General features: G+C 38.5%; 1 protein-coding gene, 1 long non-coding RNA gene and 1 pseudogene across 5 annotated transcripts in view; 2 read left to right on the forward strand and 1 right to left on the reverse strand.

Moving 5' to 3' along the window:
• LOC306646932 overlaps window positions 1–25878 on the reverse strand; it is a 332017-nt gene that overhangs the window by 177805 nt on the left and 128334 nt on the right. The gene's annotated exons all lie outside the window — the stretch shown is intronic.
• On the forward strand, window positions 805–24175 carry LOC306646920 (uncharacterized protein). Of its 3 annotated transcripts, XM_079115777.1 has the most exons (5): window positions 1015–1031; window positions 16785–18372; window positions 18561–18687; window positions 18855–18912; window positions 19635–24170. In XM_079115777.1, the coding sequence occupies exons 2-5, from the start codon at window positions 18337–18339 to the stop codon at window positions 22303–22305; spliced, it is 2892 nt and encodes a 963-aa protein (XP_078971903.1). In that variant the 5' UTR covers window positions 1015–1031; window positions 16785–18336; the 3' UTR covers window positions 22306–24170. The 3 variants fall into 3 exon arrangements, with proteins under 3 accessions (XP_078971904.1, XP_078971905.1, XP_078971903.1); XM_079115779.1 differs by lacking the exon at window positions 16785–18372 and having other exon boundaries at window positions 909–1031; window positions 19635–24166; XM_079115778.1 differs by lacking the exons at window positions 16785–18372; window positions 18561–18687 and having other exon boundaries at window positions 805–1031; window positions 19635–24175.
• On the forward strand, window positions 10852–14583 carry LOC306647311 (alcohol dehydrogenase class-3-like; annotated as a pseudogene). The gene has a single exon. The product of its transcript is annotated as an alcohol dehydrogenase class-3-like (transcript).

Consider the following 25878-nt stretch of genomic DNA (forward strand, 5'->3'; position numbering starts at 1 on the left):
TGTAGGTATGTCTTTATTGTCTTAGGTGAAAATGGATAGGTAGAAAAGGCATAGGAAAGCCTTGGCTATGCAGCCAGCTGTCTCATCCCAAATGTCTGGCCTCTGACAACATGAGGCATGCCCTCACTCACTTCTGTCACATTATGTCCTGGTAGTCTGGGAAGATGTCCTTTTCTTTTGGGTACAGGGATTGAACTGGAGGGCATTTAACCACTGAGCCACATCCCCAGCGTTTTAATTTTATTTTTATTTTGAGACACTAAGTTGCTGAGGCTGGATTTGAACTTGTGATCCTTCTACGGGGATTAAAGGTGTGTGCAAATGCACCTGGCCAGATGTCCTTTTCTGACATGGGGTGTTATCTCCATGGACATTGCCTCTGAAACTTCCTGAATACACTTATTACCTCAATTACAGGTGAAGAAACAGAAAGAGCCCACTGAATACGGTGAGAAGACAACACCAGTTCTGAAAGGCCAGGATTGAATTCTGCTTAACCAATTAAATCCCAAATTTTCAATTCTGCAATGAATTGAAATGAAATTAATCATATAACAATAACAATATTATCTTACATTTAAAATCGTATTTTATGAAATTATATCACATATTGTATACTCTATTTAGATTTTACAGGTGTTCCCACACCTGGGAAGGTGAATCTAAATGGATAAATACGATTATCCCTCAGGTTAGGTCAGGTCCAGGCCCTGGAAAGAAGCTGTAGCTGGAAACAATCCCTTGGGCTCTATTCAGCCAGGAGGGAGGGTCTCATCTTCTGTCACTCAGGGTTCATGGGCGGGTCCAGAATCACTAGCCAATCAGAGACGGGCTTCAGGAACTGTCCAATCAGGAGCGCAGTTGGAAGAGGGCGGAAACTTTCGCCTTGATGACCTTCTTTCCTGGACCCTCCCTTAGTAGGTGTCCGGCTCGTGCTGCGAAGAGCACCTCTAAGGTCCTCAGCCTGGTCACTGTGACCTCCGCCCTCTGCGCGCTGCGGGCGAGCCGGGAACCCCAGAACCCAGGCAATGGTGAGTGTGGAGGGCGTCGTTCCAGGAGCAGCAGCGGGTCTCCGTGAGTTGAAGGGACGAGTTGCTGTGGAAGGAGCGGGGCTCCGGCGTCCCTGCGGCGCCTGCGGTCGAGGCCCGCTGGCCGGCTCGGCCCTGGGTCCTGCCCGGCCGCTTGACCCGGCCGGAGCGTCTGTGGGCCGCGCGGTCCCCGCAGCCCCGCGTGTCCCCGTCCGCGGTGGCGGCGGGAGGGTCGCGGGGAGACTGGGACTCGGTGTGGGGCTGACGCGGGTGCCCAGTGCGTCCCTGCGCCTCAGGAGGACCTGGTGACCCTGAATTCCGGAACGCTGGGGAGCCGGCTCTAAAGCCGGGACTGCCCCTCAGCCCGGGGCGTGTGGGGCCGGAAGCGAGCAGACCCCTAGGTCCTTCTCCACGGGGCCTCCTGAGGGGAGGTCGGCGCCCGGCTCCGCGGTGTGAGGACAGATGCGAAGGGAGGAAAGCAGAGCTGCGTGTAGGAGTCGAGCAGCTGAGGGGAGCCCGCCGTGACGTCCGCAGGCTCCTCAGCGGTCAGCGGAGGAGGACCTTCTCCCGAGAGGGGCGCGGAGGGCGCACCAAGAAGGTGGTGGGTGAAGGGAGACTGGAGGGTGCGGCAGCATCTTAGATCCCAGAGCCTTTCGCCCTGATGGTTGCGTTGTGTTTGTTTGGTACCGGCCTTGAACCCAGGTCCTTAACCACTGAGCCGTATTCCCAGCAGCATAAGCGCCCCCTACACCCTCTTCCTTATTTATTTATTTATTTATTCAGTGCTGGGAATTGAACCCAGGTTCTTTACCACTGAGCTATATCCCCAGCCCTCTTTATTTTTCAGCTTGAGACTAAGTTGCTGAGATTGGCTTTGAACTTGAGATCCTCTACCTCAGCCTCCTAACTACTTAGATATATCTTCTTTAATTTACTGCCTCTGGCCTTGAGTGTTTTTCTTAAGTGATCCTTCATTTTTGTGAAATTGTTTCTCTCTTTTCCAACTTTTTGTTCTGTCGCAATAGTGTTGCTTTTAATTTGAAATTACTTTTTATATATTTGATATATAGAAAAATGATGGATTTTGCATATTAAGCTAGTGTGTGTTTTACATCCTTGCAACACTTCCACATTAATTCCCAGGAGTTTTTGTTGGCTCTTTGGAATTTTGTAGGTAGGTGATAATGGCCTATGTGAAGAGTCATTTTTTGTTTCTTCTCAGTCTTAATGCCTATCATTAGTATTTCTTATGCTTTCTCTGTACCCATTGATTTGATCTTAGGGTTTTGTTGTTGAGCTTGTTGAGGTGATCAGTTGCATGAGCTGACTTTTAAATGTTGGCCATTCTTATAATAGGGGCTGGGGTTGTGGCCCACTGGTAGAGTGCTTGCCTAGCATGTGTGAGGCACTGGGTTCGATTCCCAGCACCATGTACAAATAAATGAAAGTAAGGTCAATGGACAGCTAAGTATTTTTTAAATAGTTATAATAATTCCTACTTGAATTTGTTAGATCATTCTGTGTGTGTAAGGATAGAAGTAATTTGCCATTATTTGTTGAGGATTTTTTTCTTTTTTCTTACTTTATTTTTGCAGTGCAGGGAATCAAAGCCAGGGCCTCACATATGCTAGGCAGGTGCACAACACTGAGCTATCCGCAGGCCCTGTTGAAGTTTTTTTTCTCTTTATTCAAAAAAGCTTTTTGTCTTCCCTCCCCTCTCCCCTGTAATGGGACTGAAAACCAGGACATTCTCACTGAGCTACACCCTCAGTCCTTTGTTTATTTATTCATTCATTCATTTAATCATTCATTCATTCATTCTTGTTGTTTCTTATAATGTCTATCTAGTTTTGTATCATGACACTGTGGGCCTCATATATTATTAAGTAGCACTTTTGCATCTATTACCTGGAAGAGATTATGATATTTAATGTTCTTAAATGTTAGTCAGAATAAGCCCATGAGACCAGTGGGCCTGATTCTCCCTGTTGTTGTTATTGTTTTAATTTCTGTAACACATAGAGCCTTACGTACTTTATCTTTCCTCATGTGAGTTTTTGTGTTGTATCTTTCCAGAAGTTGATTGATTTCTTCCAAATTATTTTTCTGTGCTTTATTTAAGATTATCTTACTCTTGTCTTGCCAGTTATCCAATGTTGGTACATTAAGCTGTTGAGATGAGGTCTTTCTTCTTTTCTAACATATGCATTCATTGTTGTAAATTTCTCCCTATGTTTGCTTTTTCTGTATCCCACAAGTGATGTTAAGATGTGTGTTCATTTTCATATATTGTGAAATACTTGAATTTCTTTGGTGTTTCTTTCAATGCATATGTCATTCACCCATGTAGTATGCAATTATTTGAGATTCTCCTGCTATATTTATGCTATTGATGTCTGGTTTTATTTCATTATGGTCTGAACATATTGAACATCCTGCCAACACCACAGGATCAGCTGAAGACCGGGTAGCTCATCTGCTCTCCCAAAGTTTTTTAGATTTGTTAAGGTGTGTCTTATAGTTCAGAACATGGTCCGTGTTGGTAAAGATTCTATGTTGTGGTAGAGCAAGATGGGAACTTTAGCAGTTTAAGAGCTGACAGGCTGTGGTTTTGCATGCTGAAACCCAGAACTCTGCTTACTGACATTTAAACATAGAGGCTTGTGGTGGCTAAAGGTACCTGTAAAAGATAACTGCAGTAGCAGAAGCAGGAAACCAGGCCATGGGGACAGAACATTCCCACTTTAGGCTTAGTGCAATAAAAGCCCCTAAGCTGTATGAGCTAAGAGTCCCTGGGCTGTTGACAAGCTTGCACCCATGTAAGAAATGTAGAATGCTCCTTCCAATAGAATGGCACCAACTCCCTTACCTTGATGTACCCCAAATGTGCTTATGTGTAAAAAGTAAAAGCCCTGCTGTGCTCAGGGCTCAGGCTTGGGTATTATCCCTCTGGGCCATGTTACCATGAATGAAGTGTTGCCTCCAGATCTCCACCCTCTCACTTCCCACTACAGTGTGATCTTGAGAAAATGTGTACTAAAGGCAGGATGCAGCTTAGAGGTAGACACACTTAGCTAGTATTTGCAAAGCCTTGGGTTCAATCTCCAGCAACACAAAAGGAAGAGGAGAACAAAAATAACACATAGTCTGTGGTTGCTCTACAATAGCAGATGACTTTAGTTGATGTCTAATGCTTTTGATTTTAGCTGTGCTATTACTGATTTTCTACATTCTTGATCTGCCAATTGCTGATAGAGATAAGTTGAAATCTCAAGAAATAATCGTGAATCTATGACTTTCCCTTCAGTTCCATGTTTTTACCTCATGTGGTTTGATGCTCTGTCTAGGAGAGTTTATTAAGGATTGTTATGTCTTCTTAGAGAATCGACTGTTTTATCATTATTTAATCCCTTTATTCCTTATTATTTTGTTTGAGGTACAGCTTGAGTAGTACAAAATTAATAGAGCTTCCAAAGGTGTTTTTGGATCAATACTAGAATGGGCATAACTCTATATTTAATTCATCTTAGTCTTCCTTTTGATATTATTGTGAAAATATTTATACATTTTTAAGAGATAAAAATTGAATACATTTATAATTTCAAACATGGTACTTTCAGCCAGATGTTACATGGCATACGTCTAATCCCATCTATTTGAATGTCTTAGGAGGAAGATGGGAAGACCAAGAGCAACCCTGTGCAACTTGGACCCTAAAAATGTAAAAGTGGTTTGGAGACGTAACTCACAACTGAATACTCCTGATTTCAGCCCCCTGTATCTCACACACATCCCTGTATCTTGGCCATTGTTGAATGCCTACATTGAGTTAATTACCAAATACATTGTTTCACATAGATATCTTTTGTGGGATGAGAGCACTTTAAACATAGTTTTCCAGTAACTTCTCAGAGTACAACAATGATCTTACCTCTAGTCATCATAATATGTGATATATTTCTTGAAATATTTCTCCTATATAGGTCAAGTTTTGACCTCACAATAAGGAGTCATCCATGTCTAGCAGAATCAGAGTTGGCAGAGCCACGGGACACAGAGGTCTGACTCCCAGGAACTGGCAGTCATGAGAGACTGTTCCAGACCCCCAGGGAGTAGGTGGTCCTGTATGGAGGGGCTCACCATCTGAGGATGTGCTAATTCCCTAAGCAAATGGCTTCCCTAACTCCACCCTATCCTGTTCCTCACAGAAGAAGCCCCTCATGGTCTGGCCCCTTTACCTGTGTGACTCTAAATAAAGGTGGAGGTGGGCTCCTCCATGTTGTTGGAGGCCAGATCTGGTACAGCCCTATCTGCCACACCCCTTCCATTTGAGAAGAGTATTGGCTCTTGTGTTTATTCATTAGATAAGTTTATTAGTAATTGATTATTGCTGGCACCATTGTCTTCTGACAGAAACTCTTTCCCTCATCCATTCGGGACATGGAAACCCCCCACAGTTGGCACTTGACCCAGAGCTGTTCATGAGGATTTTATAAGAGGTAAATTAAGGTATGGGTTTGGCCTTTCTCCTGGGAAACACATGGAAGAGAAAGGAATTTAAATAGTGTGGCATTAAACCTGGGGAATTCACTCTCTACAGAGAGAGAAATAAAACAGAAATCTATTCAGCTCTATTCAGTATGTAACCAGAGTGAAAATTCAGTGGAAAGATCGCAACTCCTACAGTTCTTGAAATGTAAATGGGGACCTGGTCACTTTAGATCTTGCACACTTGATCTGCATGCCTGCCTGGTCTCTCTGCCTCAGTGCTACAAAGCTTTACTGTGTGACTTGGTTGGAGCCTGAGACCTAAGTTGGCTGAGATTGGTGCAGAAGTTTAGAATCCTGGGAAGAAACCATCCTAATCAGGAATTTAGAAGGGGTCTCTAACTAGGAAGGGGAAATTGGTTCCCCAGTTTCGTGGTTTAAATCCAGCCAGGACCTTCCCCTTCAGTGGCATGGTTTTTAATCCCAGGAGGGAAAGACGGAAGCACCGGACAGGACTACCCCCTGGGAAACCTCCCAGGAATGCAGCAGCTCCTGGGGAGCAGGGCTGGTTCCTGATTTTTGGAGTCAGGCCACTGGGATAAGAGGAAAGGTGGCACCCGAGAGTCGGAGGCACCTTACCTCCAACTGTAAAGGATTTAAAGAAAACCTGTTGGAGCCACATGGTTTTCTCGGGCTCATTTCTAGCCCCTCCCCCTGCACTTAGGACTTAATTCTTCTTAATTCTACAACATGAGAAAAAGGGGAATTTGAGATCTTGGCTGCGATCTTCCACCTCCCTAAATGGCCACTCGCTGAATAGATAATTATAATAAATGAATGAATGAACTTCTTTGCAGGCTGACTACGAACTGATGACTTTTCATGTGTGAGGCGAATTTGCTGACCACTGCGCTTGCACCTCCCTGGTCACAGGCTGGAACTTCATTGTCTCCGTCAGCACTCAACTTTCATTCTCTCAGCTTGTCAAAGTTAAATGAGAAAAATTCCAGAAGTTAACAAAAGATGTTCTAATTGTGCTTTTTAATGAATTAATCTTTTGTTTTTTAGGGGTGACTTTAAAGGTGAATAACAATCTTTGGGACAAAAGCCAGCAACCCAAATTATTTTTAAGTTTTTCTTTTTGTATCTTAAATTCTTAGACAAATTAAATCAAAGATTTGATGGGTGTTTGTTCATTGCTGTGGAGCTTCATTTACAATAAGTTATAAAAATTTTCTTTTTTTTGACTGATCTATAAATGTGTGAATACTGATTATATTTACTATTTCAAAATTTACCTACAGTTCAATGAGCATGCTCACATTTTAAAATTAAAGTAAAAATCAATCCAAATGAATTTAATTTACGTGAATTAACAAAGTTTAATTTATTTTGGGTAAACAACTAAAACTCAAAAGGCTTCTTTATAATTAATAATTTGCATTTTTTCAGGTGGTCAAATAAATAATAAAATTGCTAAATTCTATAATATTTGGGATCTATATCCCTTGTTTCTACTGATTTTCTTCAACAGGAAAGAGATAATTAATATCTACATTTGTTTGATGTCTTGACTTTTGCAGTTAAGAATAAATCTAATTTGAGGTAAATGGAATTAATTATCTAAGCTTTTATTACAGGAAATACTTATTGATTTACAAGGATGAAATGCTGGAAGATCATCGATTGTATACTAAAATATCATCTACTATATATAAAAACATTAGATACTCTCAACTAAAATATATTTAAACATTAGATGTATTTTTAATTTGGTTAGTAAAGAAGGTCTAAAATTCTTATATTCTCTGTGTTCTCATTGAGAACCAAGATGCTAGGACATAAACCATCAGTGTGATATATGTAAGGGTCTAAAAATTTTTTTTTCACCTGGTAAAATAGAAGACTAACATATTTCAGTAAATTTTTAAAAATTTGTACAAAATAATTTTCAGAAGGTTTACATGTAATTAAATTGGCTATATATAATTAACACAATCAGCTAAGATTAAACTTTTTATTATTTAAATTCTACTGTTTCTATCATAAAGGCTATTTATGTTATGGGATGCAACTTAAGAACAGACCAATCACCACTGAGAAGTCCAAATTTGAGAGTCTTTATTAAGCTGGCCAGCTGACTGTCTCACACAATGCCCCAAAAAAATGGCTATTGGGAGAACAGCCCTGACCACAGGGTTGTAGGGGTTCTTATACCAAAAATCACATCAATCATAAGTGTCTGTTGCTATGATTCGAAATTACACATTAACATCATGAGATGATAGACAGAGGGGGAAGTGGGTCAAAATGACCCTTACCTAGGTACAAACTAAAGAATGGTTACTAACATCCACACAATCACTGTTCCCATGGTACATTGTTTAGGAGCAATAGGAATCAAAAGAGAGCAATTTTTTACTACATAGGAGTGCCACTGTATATTATTAAACATGTCACACCAAATAACTGATGATGGGCACAGAGGCAGGGTGTTTCCATGGGAGAATCTTGTTTCCTACATAACATGGAGTCTCAGAGCAAAATGGAGTCTGTTTAGTCATTTCCCCCAGAGTTTGGCCTATAACATTCTCATGGAGTCAGATCTGTCAACCTATCATATTCCCCACTGGTTTTATGTACATAATCAAATCATTGATTCATTAGTAGTGCATAGGTGATTATAGTGAAGTGTGCAACACCATTAGCTTAACAAACTGGATTCTATCTCTAACATATTTAAGTCTAAATCTATTTGTCTACTTAAAGTTTTGAAATTCTGGTTTCCAGTAATCAGGGCAGTGGTTTCTACAGCTGTGGACCCATTATACCTATTTCCACTAGGAGGGGAACTAAGACAGGGGCCGCTTGTTTAGATATTAGCCCCATATGTTCCTTTCATCCCTCCCCATCATAATAGTATACAGAATTTAGCCCATTTGGCAATCTCAAAAAGTTGAACGGTTAAGCACAGAGTTATTCCTGACGTAGTCCAAGCAAGAGAAAAAACACGATTAACATTTTTTTCAGTCTTATCTTTAGATGGTGGTTGGGGTCTCTGAGGGCTGTCCATTTTTCTGTTGTCTTAACTAATATGTGATGATTCCATGTTGTGAGTAAGGTCCCTTCCATTTTCACAAACCCCTATTGATTGGACCTTCTGACTAAAGGATAGAAGAAAAAGGAAATACTTAAAACATTAATCTCTCATGCCAATAAAATAATTTCTTATGCCTTTGAGTTTTATTACTTAGAAAAGCTGATTTCAAAGAAATTATGATTTATACAATTTGGTTAAACAACAACTGTTATTCTAAAATACCACCTTACATTCCAAATTTCAAATTTCTCTTTAAAATCCAAATTTGATTAATATAAAAACATCAGTGACTATATTTTAATTAACCATGGTAATCAGTACAACTTACATTAATTTTATTCTTGTTTCCCAAATGAAGTCTTTAAAGTATAAGATTTGAAGGGACATTTTACCAAGCCAATGCTCTCCAAACTAAAGCTTTTTCAATAATGGTCTCTTACAAACATAAAATAAATTAAATTTTTAATTGTCATTTAATATTTTAAAAATAAATAAATATACATTATACAAGTTTTATGTTATGCTGTACACTGAGAAGTAAACAAGTATATTTCTAGAGGACATTCAGGAGATACTGGCTTATTTAAAGGTTAACAATATGGGATATGGAAGTATTTTTACACCTTCTCCCAAGAGGGGATTAAAAACTCTCTTGGCTTGTCTGTTTCATGTTTCAGGTGTGATATTGGTTTATGTTAATTAATTTATATTAATTCAAATAATTATATTTGGAAATTTTGTGAAATAATATTCAAATAAGAGGCTAATGATGGGTTCAAGATTAAGGCACCTTCCCTGAATTTTGTCAAGACACCTGCTTAGGAAAAATTAAGTACACATAAAAAAATTTTTTGAGGTTCTACCATCCATAAACAACTATATTTAACACTTAATAAATAACCTTCTAAACTGCTTTCTGTAATAAGTTTAGAGAGATGCATATTTTATACATATAGAATCATCTTGTTAATTTTAAAGCTTGTAACACTGTTTTAGATTGTACATAATTAGTATTCTTTTTTTTTTAGTTCTGTGAATTTACCATGTTTTATTTAACAATTCTACAGCCAGAAATACAGAATATCTTAATGTTTATGAATATAAGTAACATTGTTGTGAACATCTTTATACACAGACTTTTCTGCAGTTATTATTATTTATTCAGGAAAGATTCCTAGCAACTGGTTGTTGCTAGCAAGAGGAAAAAAAGATATAAATCACTGAAAATGTTGTTCACCATTGTAAACCATATTCCATTTGTTCTATGATGGACTTCCTTTTACATTTTCAAATTTTCAAAATTGAGACATACCATACAACCCATGGTTCACACTGCCCTGCAGTAGATGTCACTGCCTGTGTATGTGTGCACTCGGTTATATCTGGTGGCAACAACTGGACCACTGTAACCCTCAGAATTTCTGTCAAAGGGCCTGTTAGGAACCTTTTGAAGAATACAAGAATCTTCATTGTCCTCTGAAAACAACTCCATTGACATTTTTGGCAAGATTAAGAAGCGCATGTTTCAAAATTTAACCCAAACACAATGAGATTTAGATACTTAGAGCTGTCTTTGAAGGAAGGACATAGTATTTTACCCTGGATGGTACAGAGGATAAAATTGTGATGAAAAACGTGGATATAACTCCAATGTAACACAGAGTTAGTTTCTGACTATAAAGACATCTTGTACTTTACATTTCATACCACAGTAGTATAACTAATAAAAGTCATGTTTGAAGAAGTCTGAAATTAAAAGTATAAAACAAATGTTGTAAATAATAAATCATTGTGTCCTAGTATATGGCCGTTTTACTTCTTTCTTAGTGATAAATTAAAAAGTTGCAAATTAAGATTGAACGAGGGTGCAAACAGCTTGGGAGGCTGAAGCAGGAGGATCTCGAGTTCAAAGTCAGCCTCAGCAAAAGTGAGGCACTAAGCAACTCTGTGAGATCCTGTCTCTAAATAAAATATAAAGTAGGGCTGGGGATGTGACTCAGTGGTTGAGTGCCCCTGAGTTCAATCCCCAGTACCCCTCCTCAAAAAAAAAAAAAAGATTGAAGGAGGGCTGGGGTTGTATGTAGCTCAGTGGTAGAGAGTTTCCCTAGCACATGTGAGGCTTGGGTTCAATCCTCCATAATTAGTATTCTTTTACAACATTACTTTTAATGCCAAATTTTTTGTTATTTAGTTCATTTATCCAAAGCCCTATGTTGGACATCTGGATTATTTTTCCTACTTTAAAAACAAGGTTATTGAAGATATTCATACAACTATATCTTTATGCCTAAAGATTATCTTTGCATAGATCCCTTAGAATATGATTGCTAGAACAATGACATAAATTCTATTTAAAATAATTTATTGGATCACTATCCTGAAAGATACTACCAATTCTAATATAATAAGTTAATTTAAAATAATAAGGCCATTACCTATAAAACAAAGAGGTCATAAGACTAATTGTCTCTACTGACTCCATTTTATAACTTTGTAACTCAGCCCACTACTAGAGACAAAATCAAGTCATATATTTGGTAAAAACTAGGCCTTCTTTTATTGTAATGACCTTTTCAAGTCAACATTGATTTTAACAATAGATAACTTTTATTAATTTTCTTGGCTAAATATATTTATTAAGTCATTCTTGCAGTTTAAATTTTTGTATAATGCTAGGCCATTGTCTACAATATAAGGCTAATAATGTTCCAGTTTATATCAATCTTTTTTTACTAATTTAAAAAATAGAAAGGGGGAAACAGATCCCTATATAAATCCACTTATTTTCAAAATTTTCTTAAAATTATATGAAGAGTCTCACCACTGCTAAGTGACACATAGAGCAAAAGAATGCGCCAGATTTTACAATAAGGAGATCTTAAATCTCCAACCACAATATTTGTATGCTAGTTCTATTGAACTCTCAGGTAAGTGAAATATATGAGAAATCTGTTCGACCCATTTCCCAGATTCACCTTTACTACACCCAGCAATGTGGACTGGAAAAATCACAGTAATCCCAATATTTACTGATTGTATTCATATGATGGGAGGTTTTACAGATACTCACATTACACCCATCTACGTGACTGGATTTGACTACACTGTCTGCAATGGAAACTTACCTATGTGCTGGTCCCATGATAGACACTCTGGCTATCTAAAGGTAACCTTTGAGGAAAAGACAGCATAAGGAATAGCTAGGCCAGCAAATTATCCTAGCCCTTGGAGCTTAAAGTTACATGTTCAAACATTATTAGAATGGGACTTTCTCATAAAAAGCCAGTCATTTCTATGAAATATCCACCAATATCTTACTGCCTTAATTGTTCTGCAATAGAATCTGGCACCTTTCCTAAATGGATAAATATACAAATGTCTTGCCAATACTACATAAAATTTCTAAAGGTGGTGGGTGGATATGTTCTTGGATTGATCTTCAAAAATTGATAAAAGACAGTTATATCAAAATATATTCCTCTAGAAGATTCAAAGCCAGAAAGGCCTAACGTAACAACATTGCCACTAAATATGTTTCACTTTTACTTATTCTTGAAAATAATTTACAAGCCGCCATGTTTAATCTAAATTTTTAATACAATGGAAGATCTAAGAAACTAGGCAAATAATTGAGTTATTTTAAACTATTTTTAGAATACAAAGTAAGATTAAATAACAATCATTATGATTTTTAAATGCCATGTAATTTGGACTATTCCCTATTGTTTGGATATTACTTTGCATTGCTGGTAACCATGTGATTAAGACCAAATTAGAATCCAACTAACTGATATTACATTAGAAAGATGAATAAATCACATTTATACTCTAACAGTTATTTCCTATTTGATGATAATTTGGGTTCTATATATTTTAATGTATTCTTTTTGGTTTCTGTCTGTTCCCACACTCATTATATATAGGGGCATAATTCCTTCTGTCAAGATGCTATAGCCCCTGAAAGTTAAGTATTAATAAAATGATTGAGATCAAATTAAATGCCTTAACAGCTACTATTACAAATATCAGTGATGAGTTTTGCACTGCCCATCTCCAGCACTGACAGATCCGTGGACATGGTGAACCAGGTTATCAGATGCCAAAACTGCAGTGGTCTGGGAGGCTGGAAAGCCTCTCTCTATTGAGGAGGTAGGAGGAGCACCCCCATGGGCTCATGAAGTTCAAATTAAGATCATTGCCACTTTGCCACACTGATGCCTACACTGTGGGTAGAGCTGATCCTGAGAGGGTTTCCAGTGATCTTGAGACATAAAGGTGCTGGAATTGTGTAAAGTGTTGGTGAAGGAGTTACAAAGTTGAAGGCAGGTGATACTGTCATCCCACTTTACATCCCACAGTGTGGAGAATGCAAATTTTGTCCAAATCAAAAAACAAACCTTTGCCAGAAGATAAGAGTCACTCAAAGGAAAGGATTAATGCCAGATGGTACTAGCAGATTTACTTGCAAAGGAAAGACAATGTTACATTACATGGGAACCAGCATATTTTCTGAATACTCAGTTGTGGCTGACATCTTAGTTTCTAAAATAGACTCTTCAGCACCTTTGGATAAAGTCTGCCTTCTTGGTTGCGGCATTTCAACCAGGCGTGGTGCTGCAGTGAACACTGCCGAGGTGGAGCCTGGCTCTACTTGTGTAGTCTTTGGCCTAGGAGGAGTTGAATTGGCTGTAAGTTTGCTGGTGCATCCCAGATCATTGGTGTGGACATCTAAAGATAAATTTGCAAGGGCCAAAGAATTTGGAGCCTCCAAATGTATTAATCCCCAAGACTTCAGTAAACCCATCCAGGAAGTATTCATTGAGATGACTGACAGGAGCAGACTACTCCTTTAGTATATTGGTCATATGAAGGTCATGAGAGCAGCACTTGAGGCATGCCACAAAGGCTGGGTGTCAGTGTGGAGGTTGGGGTAGCTGCTTCAGGTGAAGAAATCACCACACATCCATTCCAGCAGGTGATGGGCCACACATGGACAGGCACTGCCTTTGGAGGATGGAAGAGTGTAGAAAGTGTCCCAACGTTGGTGTCTGAATATATGTCCAAAAGATAAAAGTTGATGAAATTTGTGCCTAGCACCATGTCCTTGGACCAAATAAATGAAGCTTTTGAACTTATGCATTCAGGAAAGAGCATTTGAACTGTTGTAAAGTTTGAAATTTAAAAAAGAAAAATGTATCCATCCACTCCTAAGTTTTGTGATATGATGGAAACAGCCAGACAGGCAGGAAGGTCTTCCAAGCTCATAGCCTCTTGGACCTTCAGTAATTACTCTAGAGAATAGAGTTAATATGTGTGATTCATAAGTCTGCAATCAAGGATAAGGCTAATATAGTCACAGATCTGTTTTCTGAACTCTCCTTCACATAACTAATTATAGCTTATTAACAAATGTTACAACATAATAAAAGTAATTTCTAGCAAAAATAAAAATCAGTGATAAGCTTTTTGCTCTCCAAGTTAAACAAAGGCTTAAATCCCATAATCACTGTCATCATGTCTGTTTTGCTACAATTAAATATCATACTTCCCAATGGGACTAAGAGATGATTAAGAATCATCTAATGGACATTTGACATAGCAAAAATAATAGCCTGGATCTTATAAAATCACATTGCCACATCCAGGATATTCAAAAAGCAAAATTGATCTCATGAACTCTGCATCTCTAGCTGATCAAATACTTCCTAAGTTGAATGGTATACTATTGGAATGATATGTTTGTTACTAATTCTTTTTTGTATCATGATAATAGGTTGCCATACCCTCAGAACCAAGATCTGGGACCTCGAAGCAGCTCTCAGAACTAAGATCTGGAACCTCAGTCATTTTCATTTTCATTTTAAAAAATATAAAAGGATGAATATGGGACTGGAGTCGAGGCTCAGTGGTAGAGCACTCACCTAGCATGCACAAGGCCCCGGGTTCAATCCTCAGCACCTTTATATATATATATATATAAAGGAAAATGTGGGGAGCCATCCATGTCTAGAATCAGACTTGGCTGAGCCATGGGACACAGAGGTCTGACTCCCAGGAACTGACAGTCATGGGGAGGGGCTCACCATCTGAGGATGAGCTAATTCCCTAAGCAAATGGCTTCCCTAACTCCACCTCATCCTGTTCCTCACAGAAGAAGCCCTTTCTGGTCTGGGCCCTTTATCTAAGTGACTATAAATAAAGGTGAAGGTGGCTCCTTCATGTTGTTGGAGGCCAGATCTGGTACAGCCTAATCTGCCACACCCCTTCCATTTGAGAAGAGTATTGGCTTTTGTGTTTATTGATTAGATAAGTTTTTTAGTAACTGATTGATTTATTGCTGGCACCGACGTCCTCCAACAGAAACCCTTCCTCTCATCCACACGGGACATGGAAACCCCCCACATCTGACTGTATGTCTTGATAGTTAAAAATGATTTTTTCCTCATGAAGCACACAAGGTTGGATCTTGTTTTCTGCCAGTCTGTCTGCAGAACATTCCCATTTAAAGTGATTATTGATATGGTTGGATTAATACATTGCATACTTGTAACTGCTTTCTATTTGTTTTACTTTATGTGATCACTGTTCCTATATCATTTTGCTTCTCACTAAAGGACTTCTTTCCATAAGGCATGCCAAGGAGATGCAATGGCGAAACGGTCTCTGAATCTTTTTTTTTTTTTTTTAAGTTGTAGATGGATACAATATCTTTATTTTGTTTATTTATTTATTTATTTTTTTTAATTTTGTGGTAGGGATCAAACCCAGTGCTTCACTCATGCTAGGCAAATGTTCTACCACTGAGCCACAACCCCAGCCCCAGTCTCTGAATTTTAATTTTTGTTCTTTTCTTCCCAATTTGAATCACTTAACTTCCTCTTGATTCTTTGTTCTCCTTGCTTCAATATGCAATGGAACACCTACAGTGATGGTGTCATATAAGTTGTCAGAATTGGAACCTGCAAATTACTGTATGTTCTTTTTTGTTTGGTGGTACTGAGGATTGAAGCTTTATCACAGAGCTATATCCCCAGTCCTTTTTTATTTTTTGTTTTAGCGTTAGGATCTTTCTGTGTTGCTAAGACTGGCCTTGAACTTGTGGTCCTTCTGCCTTAGCCTAGTGACTCAATGGGATTACAGGAGTACACCACCTTGCCCAGTGAATGTCTTTGTCTACTAATTTCAAATACTGAGGTTTCTCAGAAATGGTTTTTCTCTATTTTTTTCCTGTTAATGACCCCTATCTCCCTCTTTTTTTAAAATTATTATTATTATTATTATTATTATTATTATTATTATTATACCAGGGATTGAACCCAAGGGCATTTAACCACTGAAATACACTCCAGCCTTTTTTTTATTGGCACCAGGGATTGTACTCACAGGCACTCAACCACTGAGCCACATCCCCAGCCCTATTTTGTATTTTAGTTAGAGACAGGGTCTCTCTGAGTTGCTTTGCTGAGACTGACTTTGAACGAGATCCCCCATCTCAGCCTCCCCAGTGGTTGGGATTACAGGCTTGTGCCTCATGCTTGGCCCTTTTTAATAGTTTATTGATAGACAGGGTCTCACTCAGTTGCTCAGAGTCCCACCAAGTTACTGAGGCTGGCTTTTAACTTGGATCCTCCTGCCTCAGCTTCCCAAATCACTGTGATTACAGGCATGGAGCCCCTTTCCTGGCTCTTCATTATTCTTAGATTTTGCTGTTGTTATTGTTGAAAGTGAACATTTGAAAAGTCTAATTGCTATCTATATGAATCAGATTCTTTTCTTTCAGTGTTTGAGCAAAAATATTTGATGGGGTCAAATTTGATTTCAACCCATGCTTTGAAGATTATGGTAAAATTGAAACTGCAGTGGCAGTTGAGTGCATCAGTTTATCCTCCGCTCGTGTGTAAACCTTTGTTGTTTTGCTGTGATCTTCAATAATTATATTTATTTGGCTTTTACCTCAAGCAAGGACACAGATCTCTTTATAATGTTTTATATTGAGTTAAGATGTTCTGTGTGTCTTTCATCCTGTATTCATTTTTGTTCTGCATATTAATCATGTGTGTGTGTTGATGGGGTAGTGGGGATTGAACCCAAGGCCTTGCACATGCTAGGCAACTGCTCTAACACTGGCCTGCATCTTTAGCTCTTTTTCATTTTTCATTTTGAATCAGGGTCTCCCTAAGTGGCCCAGGCTTGCATGGAACTTAGGATCCTCTTGCCTCAGCCTCCCAAGTAGATGCAATTACAGGTGTGTGCCACATGCCTTGAAGCAGTCCAGTCCTATTACATGCCATATATTGGAAAATTTTTTGTACCTTGTTCTTTGTCATTTAACTTCCTCTACTTTCATAGATTTAATTGTTCCACCTATTTTTTTTTAGGTATTGTTATTTTTTTTAATTAGGAAACAGTTTTTTCTATGTTTAAAAGATATTTGTGGCTTCTCAAACTATTCCAGTATGGTCTTTCTGGTTTCAGTGTGTAATTTGAATGTCATCCTTGGAATAGAGGGGAACCCTTGGCATTTCCAGGTAAACATAACTTTTTTGTCCCTGTCTCAACTACTAGAGAGGTTGGGATGTCTGCCACTATTGTACAATGCCTGCTGTGTCATGAATCAGTTCTCTGTTCACATGTGGACTCACTGAGTGCTCTTTTCTTTTTCATGATCTGTTTGTTAATCTTTAATAGTGCACTCTTCCAAATAGTGTGGCTTCAAGATGTTTTGTGTATATTAGTCAAATGATCACTTTCTTATTCCAATAAGTTTAAATTTTGTTAGATAATTATTATGCCCAGAAGATTTGATAAGCGATTTTTCCCTTTGTTTTCTTTCATTCCTTCCTCATTTCCTTTGTTACTTTCAGTTTGGGGAATGAAGGCAGAGACCCTAAAGCACTGAGCCATATCCCTAGTCCTTTTGAAAAATGTATGTATTTTACTTAGTTGTTTATTATTTTGAGACAGGGTCTAGCTAAATGCAAGTTGCTGGAATTATAAGTGTGTGCCACTGCACCAAACATGAACTAGTTTTTGTTTTGCTAGGAAAAGATATTGATATTGGTATTTTGCAATATTATGTGTCCATATGAGATGAGAGGTGACATTTTGGTGACACTGAAATCTTTCTAAGAACAGCTTCCACTTTCCCCCTTATTGTGCTTTGACAACCTCTAACAAAAACTAAAGATTACCTGTTAGTCTTCTGAATTATCCTTCATGAGTTTTATTTAATATATAATTCTCGTTGTTATACAGGAACTTACACACAGGCTTCCAGTGGCTGTCCCTTAGTGTAGTCCCAAAGGATGTACCAAATTCCTAAAAAAGGAGTTGTAAAAAGAGGTTTTAAAACTAACGTAATGAACCAATTCAGTAGAGATTTGTCACCCAGAATATTTTTCAGGGGTTAATGTGGTAGGTAACCTCTGACAAGCATGTCAGAATATCACAACATGTAGAGATCTAACAGGATTTAAAACAGGCTGTATTTTGTTGGAGTAACCTGCTTGGGAACCCCAGTTCCCTCCTTGCAGTTAAGCTAGTGAGGTCCATCCCAATGGTAGTTCCCAGATACTATCAAAGATCAAAGTTTGTTCTCAAGCATTTCTAAGAATACGCTATCTCAGGATGGCTGCTGGTATTAAGTGCAGTACATATTTGGATTTGTCGTGAGATGTGCTAGAGGCCAGTGTACAAAGAGAATCGGAGTGACCCAGCACCATGGCGAGTGTTCTGCTCTCCCTGTTACTCTACCAAGTAGGTAAAGTCCAGCTTCAGAATTGCCGTGTGAGAGGATGTGAGCATGGCTGGAGAGTGAGAGTGTGACAACCAGGTGATGGAGTATTGGGAGGACCTAGTGTCATGTGAAACTCTCACACAGTGTGTCCAGGTCTCCAGTGCTGTGTGTCTCATTTCCTCCTGGCAATACCTATGGGATGTTTTAGGAGTCAGTGACCTTTGAGGATGTGGCTGTGAACTTCACCCTGGAGGAGTGGGCTTTGCTGGATCCTTCCCAGAAGAAGCTCTTCAGAGACGTGATGCAGGAAACCATCTGGAACCTGACCACTATAGGTAAGGGTGACCCACTTTCCTCACTTAGTCAATCAAAGAACTGGAAAGCCCACATTTTGGTGAATATGCTGGCATGGTGACATTGTTCAACACATCTGGCAAGATTCTGATATTTTTTATCTAATGATGAAATAAACTATAATGTTTTTTCTGGGTCTGCATTTTAGGAAAACAATGGAAAAATCAGGCCACTGATGATCACTACAATTCCAGGGGAAATCTAAGGTAATTGACTCACAAGAGAAGGCAGTGTCCCTCACAAATCTTGGAATAACTTATAAAAACTTATAAAAAGAAGGAAATGATACATGCCAAGGTTCAAATTGATTTAATCTCTATTTTCTTACAACAATGCATACAGTTTGAGCATCCATAATTGGAAAGTTCAAAATCCAAATGTTCCAGTATGGGCAAAATCTGGAACACTAACATGATGCCACAAGTGATACTTTCTTTTATTTTATTATATACAAACTATGTCCCATACACAAATTATTAGAAATGTATGAAATTGCCTTCAAGTGGGACCCATCTTGAATATATCTTACTATGTATATGCAAATATGAAAAAACCCATCTGCATTTTCCCCATACATGTCACCTAAGTAGTACTCAATTGTAATTGAATAGGATAAACATCTTCAGGGTTAACAAAATACTTAACTTGGAAGGAGTGTTTAGCAACCTAAGCTGGGCAGTGGTGAACACCTGTAATCCCAGCAAGTTGGGAGGCTGAGGCAAGAGGACCACAAGTGGGAGAACAGCCTTCGCACTTTAGTGAGGCCCTGTCTCAAAAACACTGAGCAACACACTGAGACCCTGTCTCAAAAAAAATTTTTTTAAGAACTGGAACGTAGCACAGTAGTAAAACTGACACAGCATAAAACCAATTCTTCTGATAAATCATTAATAAAAAATCTTTGTAATGTGCTTTTCATTCTTTGCAGAAGTCAAGCAGCAGAGAGACTCTGTGAAGAGAGAGAAGATAGTCGATGTGAAGAAATCTTCAGCCACGTCATAGATCCTCTTGTAAACAAAACAAGTTCTTCTGGAGTAAAACCAAGTGAACACCATGGATGTGACGTCCTCATTGCTCATTCATCCCTTACTGTGCCCCTGACAGCTCACACTGGACACAAAGCACATGAGTATCAGGACCATGGAGAAAAGCCATGTGAATATAAGGAACATGGGAAAGCCTTCCATTATCACCAATATTTTCAGAAGCATGAAAGAACTCACACAGCAAAGAAACCCTGTGTGTGTAAGCTCTGTGGAAAAGTCTTTCATTGTCTCAGATCCCTTCAAACACATGGAAGAAGTCACATGAAAGAGAAACCCCATGTGTGTAAGCAATGTGGAAAAACCTTTAGTTCTTACAGTTACATTAAAAAACATGAACGAATTCACAGTGGAGAGAAACCTTATATATGTAAACAATGTGGGAAAGCCTTTACTTTTCTCAGTTCCCTTCAAACACATGAACAAGTTCACAGTGGAAAGAAACCCTATGTGTGTAAGCAATGTGGAAGAGGCTTTAGTACTTCCTTTTTCACTAAAATCCATGAACGAACTCATAGTGGAGAGAAACCCTATGTGTGTAAGCAGTGTGGAAAAGCCTTTATTTCTTCCAAGTACATGAAAAGACATGAACGAATTCATAGTGGAGTGAAGTCCTATACCTGTAAACAATGTGGGAAAGCTTTCAGTCGTTCCGATTCACTCAGACTTCATGAAAAAAAACACACTGGAGGAAAATCCTCTGTATGTAAGCAATGTGGAAAAACCTTTAGTTCTTGCAGCCACATGAAAACACATGAACAAGTTGACTATGAAGAGAAACCCTATACATGTAATCAATGTGGGAAAGCTTTCAGTCATTGCTATTTAGTCAGAAGACATGATACAATGCACGCTGGAGAAAAACCCTATGTATGTAACCAATGTGGAAAAAGCTGTATTTATTCCAGCTCCTTTGGAAGACATGAACGAGTTCACAGTGGAGAGAAACCCTACACATGTAAACAATGTGGGAAAGCCTTTCTTTTTCTCAGTTCCCTTCATATACATGAACGAATTCATAGTGGGGAGAAACCTTGTGTGTGTAAGCAATGTGGGAAAGCCTTTCCTTCTCTCAGTTCCCTTCAATTGCATGAACAAACTCACAGTGGAAAGAAACCCTGTGTGTGTAAGGAATGTGGAAAAGGCTTTAGTTCTTCCAGCCACATGAAGAGACATGAACAAATTCATAGTGGAGAGAAACCCTACATGTGTAAGCAATGTGGAAAAGCCTTTAGTTCTTCTAACTACTTGAAGACACATGAGCGAATTCACAGTGGAGAGAAACCCTATACATGTAAACAATGTGGAAAAGCATTTCATTTTCCCAGATCCCTTCAAAGACATGAAATAACACACAGTGGAGAGAAACCCTATGTGTGCAAGCAATGTGGAAAAGGCTTTAGTTCTTCCAGCCACTTGAAAAGACATGAACAGATTCATAGTGGAGAGAAACCCTATGTGTGTAAGCAGTGTGGAAAAGACTTTAGTTCTTCCATCCACATGAAAATTCATGAACAAATTCATAGTGTAGAGAAACCCCATGTATGCAAGCAATGTGGAAAAGGCTTTAGTTCTTCCAGCTCCTTTAAAAAACATGAACGAATTCATACTGGAGAGAAGCCTTATGTGTGTAAGCAATGTGGAAAAGGCTTTAGTTCTTCTAACTACTTGAAGACACATGAGCGAATTCACAGTGGAGAGAAACCCTATACATGTAAACAATGTGGGAAAGCTTTTACTTTTGTCAGTGCCTTTCGAATGCATGAAAAAAATCACAGTGTAGAGAAACCCTATGTATGCAAGCAATGTGGAAAAGGCTTTAGTTCTTCCAACTACATTAAAAAACATGAACGAATTCACAGTGGAGAGAAACCCTACACATGTAAACAATGTGGGAAAGCATTTCATTTCCCCAGAAACCTTCAAATGCATGAAATAACACACAGTGTAGAGAAACCCTATGTGTGTAAGCAGTGTGGAAAAGGCTTTAGTTCTTCCAGCTCCTTTAAAAAACATGAACGAATTCACAGTGAAGAAAAACCCTATAAATGTAAGCAATGTGAGAAAGCATTCCATTTCCCCAGATCCCTTCAAATACATGAAATAACGCACAATGTAGAGAAACCCTACATATGTAAGCAATGTGGAAAAGGCTTTAGTTCTTCCAGCTCCATTAAAAAACATGAACGAATTCACAGTGAGGAGAAACCCTATTCATGTAAACAATGTGGGAAAGCATTTCATTTCCCCCTATCCCTTCAAAGACATGAAATAACACACAGTGTAGAGAAACCCTATGTATGCAAGCAATGTGGAAAAGGCTTTAGTTCTTCCAGCTCCATTAGAAAACATGAGCGAATTCACAATGGAGACAAACCCTATACATGTAAAGAATGTGGGAAAGCTTTCCTTCATTCATGTTTAGTCAGAATACATGAAATAAGGCACACTGGAGAAAAACCCTATGTATGCAAGCAATGTGGCAAAGCCTATGGTGAACCAAGTTCCCTCAGCAAACATAAAAGAATTCACAGTGAAATAAAAACATGCATGTGAGCAGTTTGTAAAAGCCTCCAGTCATTCCTCCACCCTTAAAATACGTGAAAGAATGCACACTGGAAATAAACCTGTGTGTAAAGAAAGCAGAGAAGTCTTCACCCCATTCAGTTACCTTTTCAAACATCAAAAAACACACTTGAGAGAAACTCCATGAGTGTACCAATGTGAGAAGGCCTTTACTGGTTACAGTTCCCTTTGATACTGGGAAGAAATTAGTACTGGGGAGGAACCTTAATGATGTCAGCAATGTGGGAAAGCCTTACTGGAGATTAACCATGAATACTGAAAAATGGGAAGTCTTTATTATCACATGAACTTGTTAGTTAACAAACATGAGAATGCAGATGCAAGAACTTGTGTTGTTGTGAAGGATGTGGGGACACTTGCTACCATCTTGGCTCAGTGTACCCATATAAATGAGCACAGCATGAAGTGGAACCTGCAGTGTGTGCAATGATGTCCCTTTGGTTCACTTTTAAGAAATCAAAACCCTGTAAGTGTGAAAAATTCTTAGAAGAGAGGTATCAATTGTAACATAGTTTGAGGCCTATGAAAATTCCTCAAGTAGCAGAATCCTATTCATGCAATTAATATGAAGAGTTTGGTACAAAATAATTTGTTTAGATAATCTGCAGAAAATGTACTACATGGAGGAGATTTCCCAAAATTTTATATTGTGTTCACTAGTAATTCATTTTTAAAGTAGATCTCTGCACTGTGTGTTTCTAATCTGGATTCTTGAAAATAAAGGTTAAGGTGAAACACTTCTGCAAATTTTGTTTAGGCTGTACTATCTGAGTTTAATAAGTAGTGTATTTTTAATCAAACCAGGTAGTAAGCTTTCTAACATTTTGAGGCACGTTGGCTCCGAAACAAATCAATGTGTGTTTCTAATATGCCGTTAGGCTTAATTTGTATGTAGTTTTTAAATAATTGTGTGGTTAATAAGCTGCTGAATAATGAATTTTTGTTCATTGTTGCAGATTTTTTACTGGCCTTACATGATGGGTTATGCCTACCCTTTTATTTATATATCTACAGATATATGTATATGTATACATGTGTATGTTTTATCATGGGAAAAATGACATTTTTACATGGATTTTATAATTTTTATACTTTGATGGAATATTTTTTCTATAGTATTCATCATAATTACACATAATAGTGAAATTCATTTTTATATATTTGTACATGCCCATGATATAGCAATAAAAGTATATTTTCTTCAAACCAGATTTCTGTACATGCTTTTAGGGAATTTCTTAAATGTTTCAAAGTATAGATTAACATATATATTAGCTGCTTCTTTAAAAATTTTTCATTGGAAACAATATTGTGAGAGTATTTTTTTGTAATATGGATCTATTGAGAAGAATGAAATTTTTTTTTCATGATATAGCATTCTGTTTAATTGTAAATTCAAGGTAGACTTCCCTATCAAATTAATTGTGACTGTCATCTACACAACATTTCTTATAGCACAAAACCAGACAAAATCAGATTGCTGTGTCAGCCCTACACACTAGTACATGACTTAAAGAGACCTTTTGCTTTTTTTGCAGTTCTGGGCATTGAACTCAGGGCTTGAGACTTTCTATGTAAGTGCTCTACTACTGAGCTATGTCCCCAGTTCCATTTATTTTATTTTGATTCAGGGTCTAAGTTGCCCAGATTAATGTCTAATTTGCAATCCTCCTGCCTTAGCCTCCCAGGAAAGTGAGATTTTAGGCCTGTGCCATTCAGCCCAGCTTTATTGAGACATTTTACTAGGGCCAGGGAAGAGTTCAAACACAGAAGAAAACAAAGGTTGGCAATACATTACCCTTTGTCTGAAATATATTTATATGCTACTTTTTCTCACATTCCAATGTACCTGTACTTGTTAGGCCAATGGCATCTCTCCATTTCCTCAAAGATTAATTAGAAATATTTTACAAAAAATCAGTGGGAGATGGAATCTATGCCCACTAACATCCAAAATCATTTTTTTTAGTTCACAATTATTGGGTAATTTTAAAGTCTATCAATAAGACACTCACTTCTTTTTCTTTGGTGATGGGAATGGAATGCAGGAGTGCGTAACCACTGAGCAACATCCCCAGTCCTTCTTGTGCTTTATTTAGATGCTCAGAACCTTGCTAAGTTGCTGAGGCTGGCATTGACCTCGAGATCCTCCTGCCCCAACATGCCAAGCTGCAGGGATCGCAGGGCTGTGCCACCACACCAGACTTTGTTAAGATGATTTTAAACAGGTCGTTTACCTTGAGGCATGTGAGAGAGACTTAGGGACATTAAACTTGGAACCAGTTTGACTTTTTTTGGTAGAGATGTATTTTTTATGCTTTGGGTTTTTAATGGAAATATATTTGGATGTATCAATCAGTGGTGGGGTGTTTAAGTCAGAGTTTCACAGTGTTGAACAGAATAGGTGAAATTCCAGGTGAGAGCACCTGGTGACAACCATCGACTGGGAAGATGAGGAAACCAAGGAAGCAGAGGGAAGAACTCACATCTGGTTAGTTGTTCTTATCAATTTGTTACATGAAAAAAAATAGTTTGATGGCATCTTTCTACTCTCAGAGGAATAATTGTCAGTTTTTAAATCCATATAATGTATCTTGAATTTTCCTGTCAGTCAACCCAGGAGGCTTTCATATTCAAACAACTGTATTCTGTACCTGTGTCATTCAACTCATCAGTGTTGATGTGAAGCAGGCTCATTTCAGTGATCAGTCCAGCACTGGAGTTTGGGAATATGTATGACCTTCTGAATGTGGGTCTTTGTGACCTTGAGTGAGGCAGGGTCCTGTCTGAGTCATTTCAAAATACTTACATTTTTTCACTTTCCATTCCTTATAGAACATTGCTGCCATAAAATTCCAGTTTTTCTCATTGTTGTAATACTGGGAATTGGACCCAGAGGCTCTCTGACCCTGAACTACATCCCTAGCCCTCTTTTTGTTTTGTTTTCTTTTGTTTATTTTGAGAGAGCAGTTTGAAAAGTTGCCAGGGCTGGCCTGGAACTTTGAATTCTCCCACCTCAGCCTCCCAAATTTCTGCAGGCATGTGCCACCACACCCAGCAGACTGCAGTTTCTACATGAATTGAATAACAGTGAAATAAAAATAAAGGGCAGGTAGTGTAGATAGATGATCATGTCAGAAGATGGGGCTGGCTCGAAAGGAAAGGAAACAAAATGTTGATACCTTCAGGACACTTCCCTTCCCCCTCCAGCCTGTTGCCAAGGTGACCTGCCTCCAGTGAACTGTTCCTCCCAACAAGAAGTTGTTAATGAAATACCTTTTTGGGGGGAGGGGCTCCTTTCCCTCTCTTTTGGCCAGACACAGAGACAACCCTGGAAGATTTCTATTCCAATTTTGGGGCACATAAACAAGATAAGGGAAGGTAAGGAATGAGAAGAAAGGATAAAAAGGGCAGGACACCCCCTTCCCATGGATGCCAGCTCAGGATCCCCTTCTTCCTCCCTGGAGAATTCTGTCTCTGTTCTATCCTCTAAGTAAAACTTCTTTTGTGTGCTTCCCTGGGCATTTCCGGGGTGTTCTTTCT

The sequence above is a fragment of the Sciurus vulgaris genome (assembly GCF_902686455.1).
Source record: "Sciurus vulgaris genome assembly, chromosome: 16".
Classification (NCBI taxonomy): domain Eukaryota; kingdom Metazoa; phylum Chordata; class Mammalia; order Rodentia; family Sciuridae; genus Sciurus; species Sciurus vulgaris.

Coding starts and splice junctions, on each gene's coding strand:
- LOC306646920 (XM_079115777.1), top strand. CDS start 18,337: ATGGCGAGTGTTCTGCTCTCCCTGTTACTCTACCAA. Junction 18,373..18,560: donor TCTCCCTGTTACTCTACCAA/GTAGGTAAAGTC, acceptor GGGATGTTTTAG/GAGTCAGTGACCTTTGAGGA. Junction 18,688..18,854: donor CTGGAACCTGACCACTATAG/GTAAGGGTGACC, acceptor TCTGCATTTTAG/GAAAACAATGGAAAAATCAG.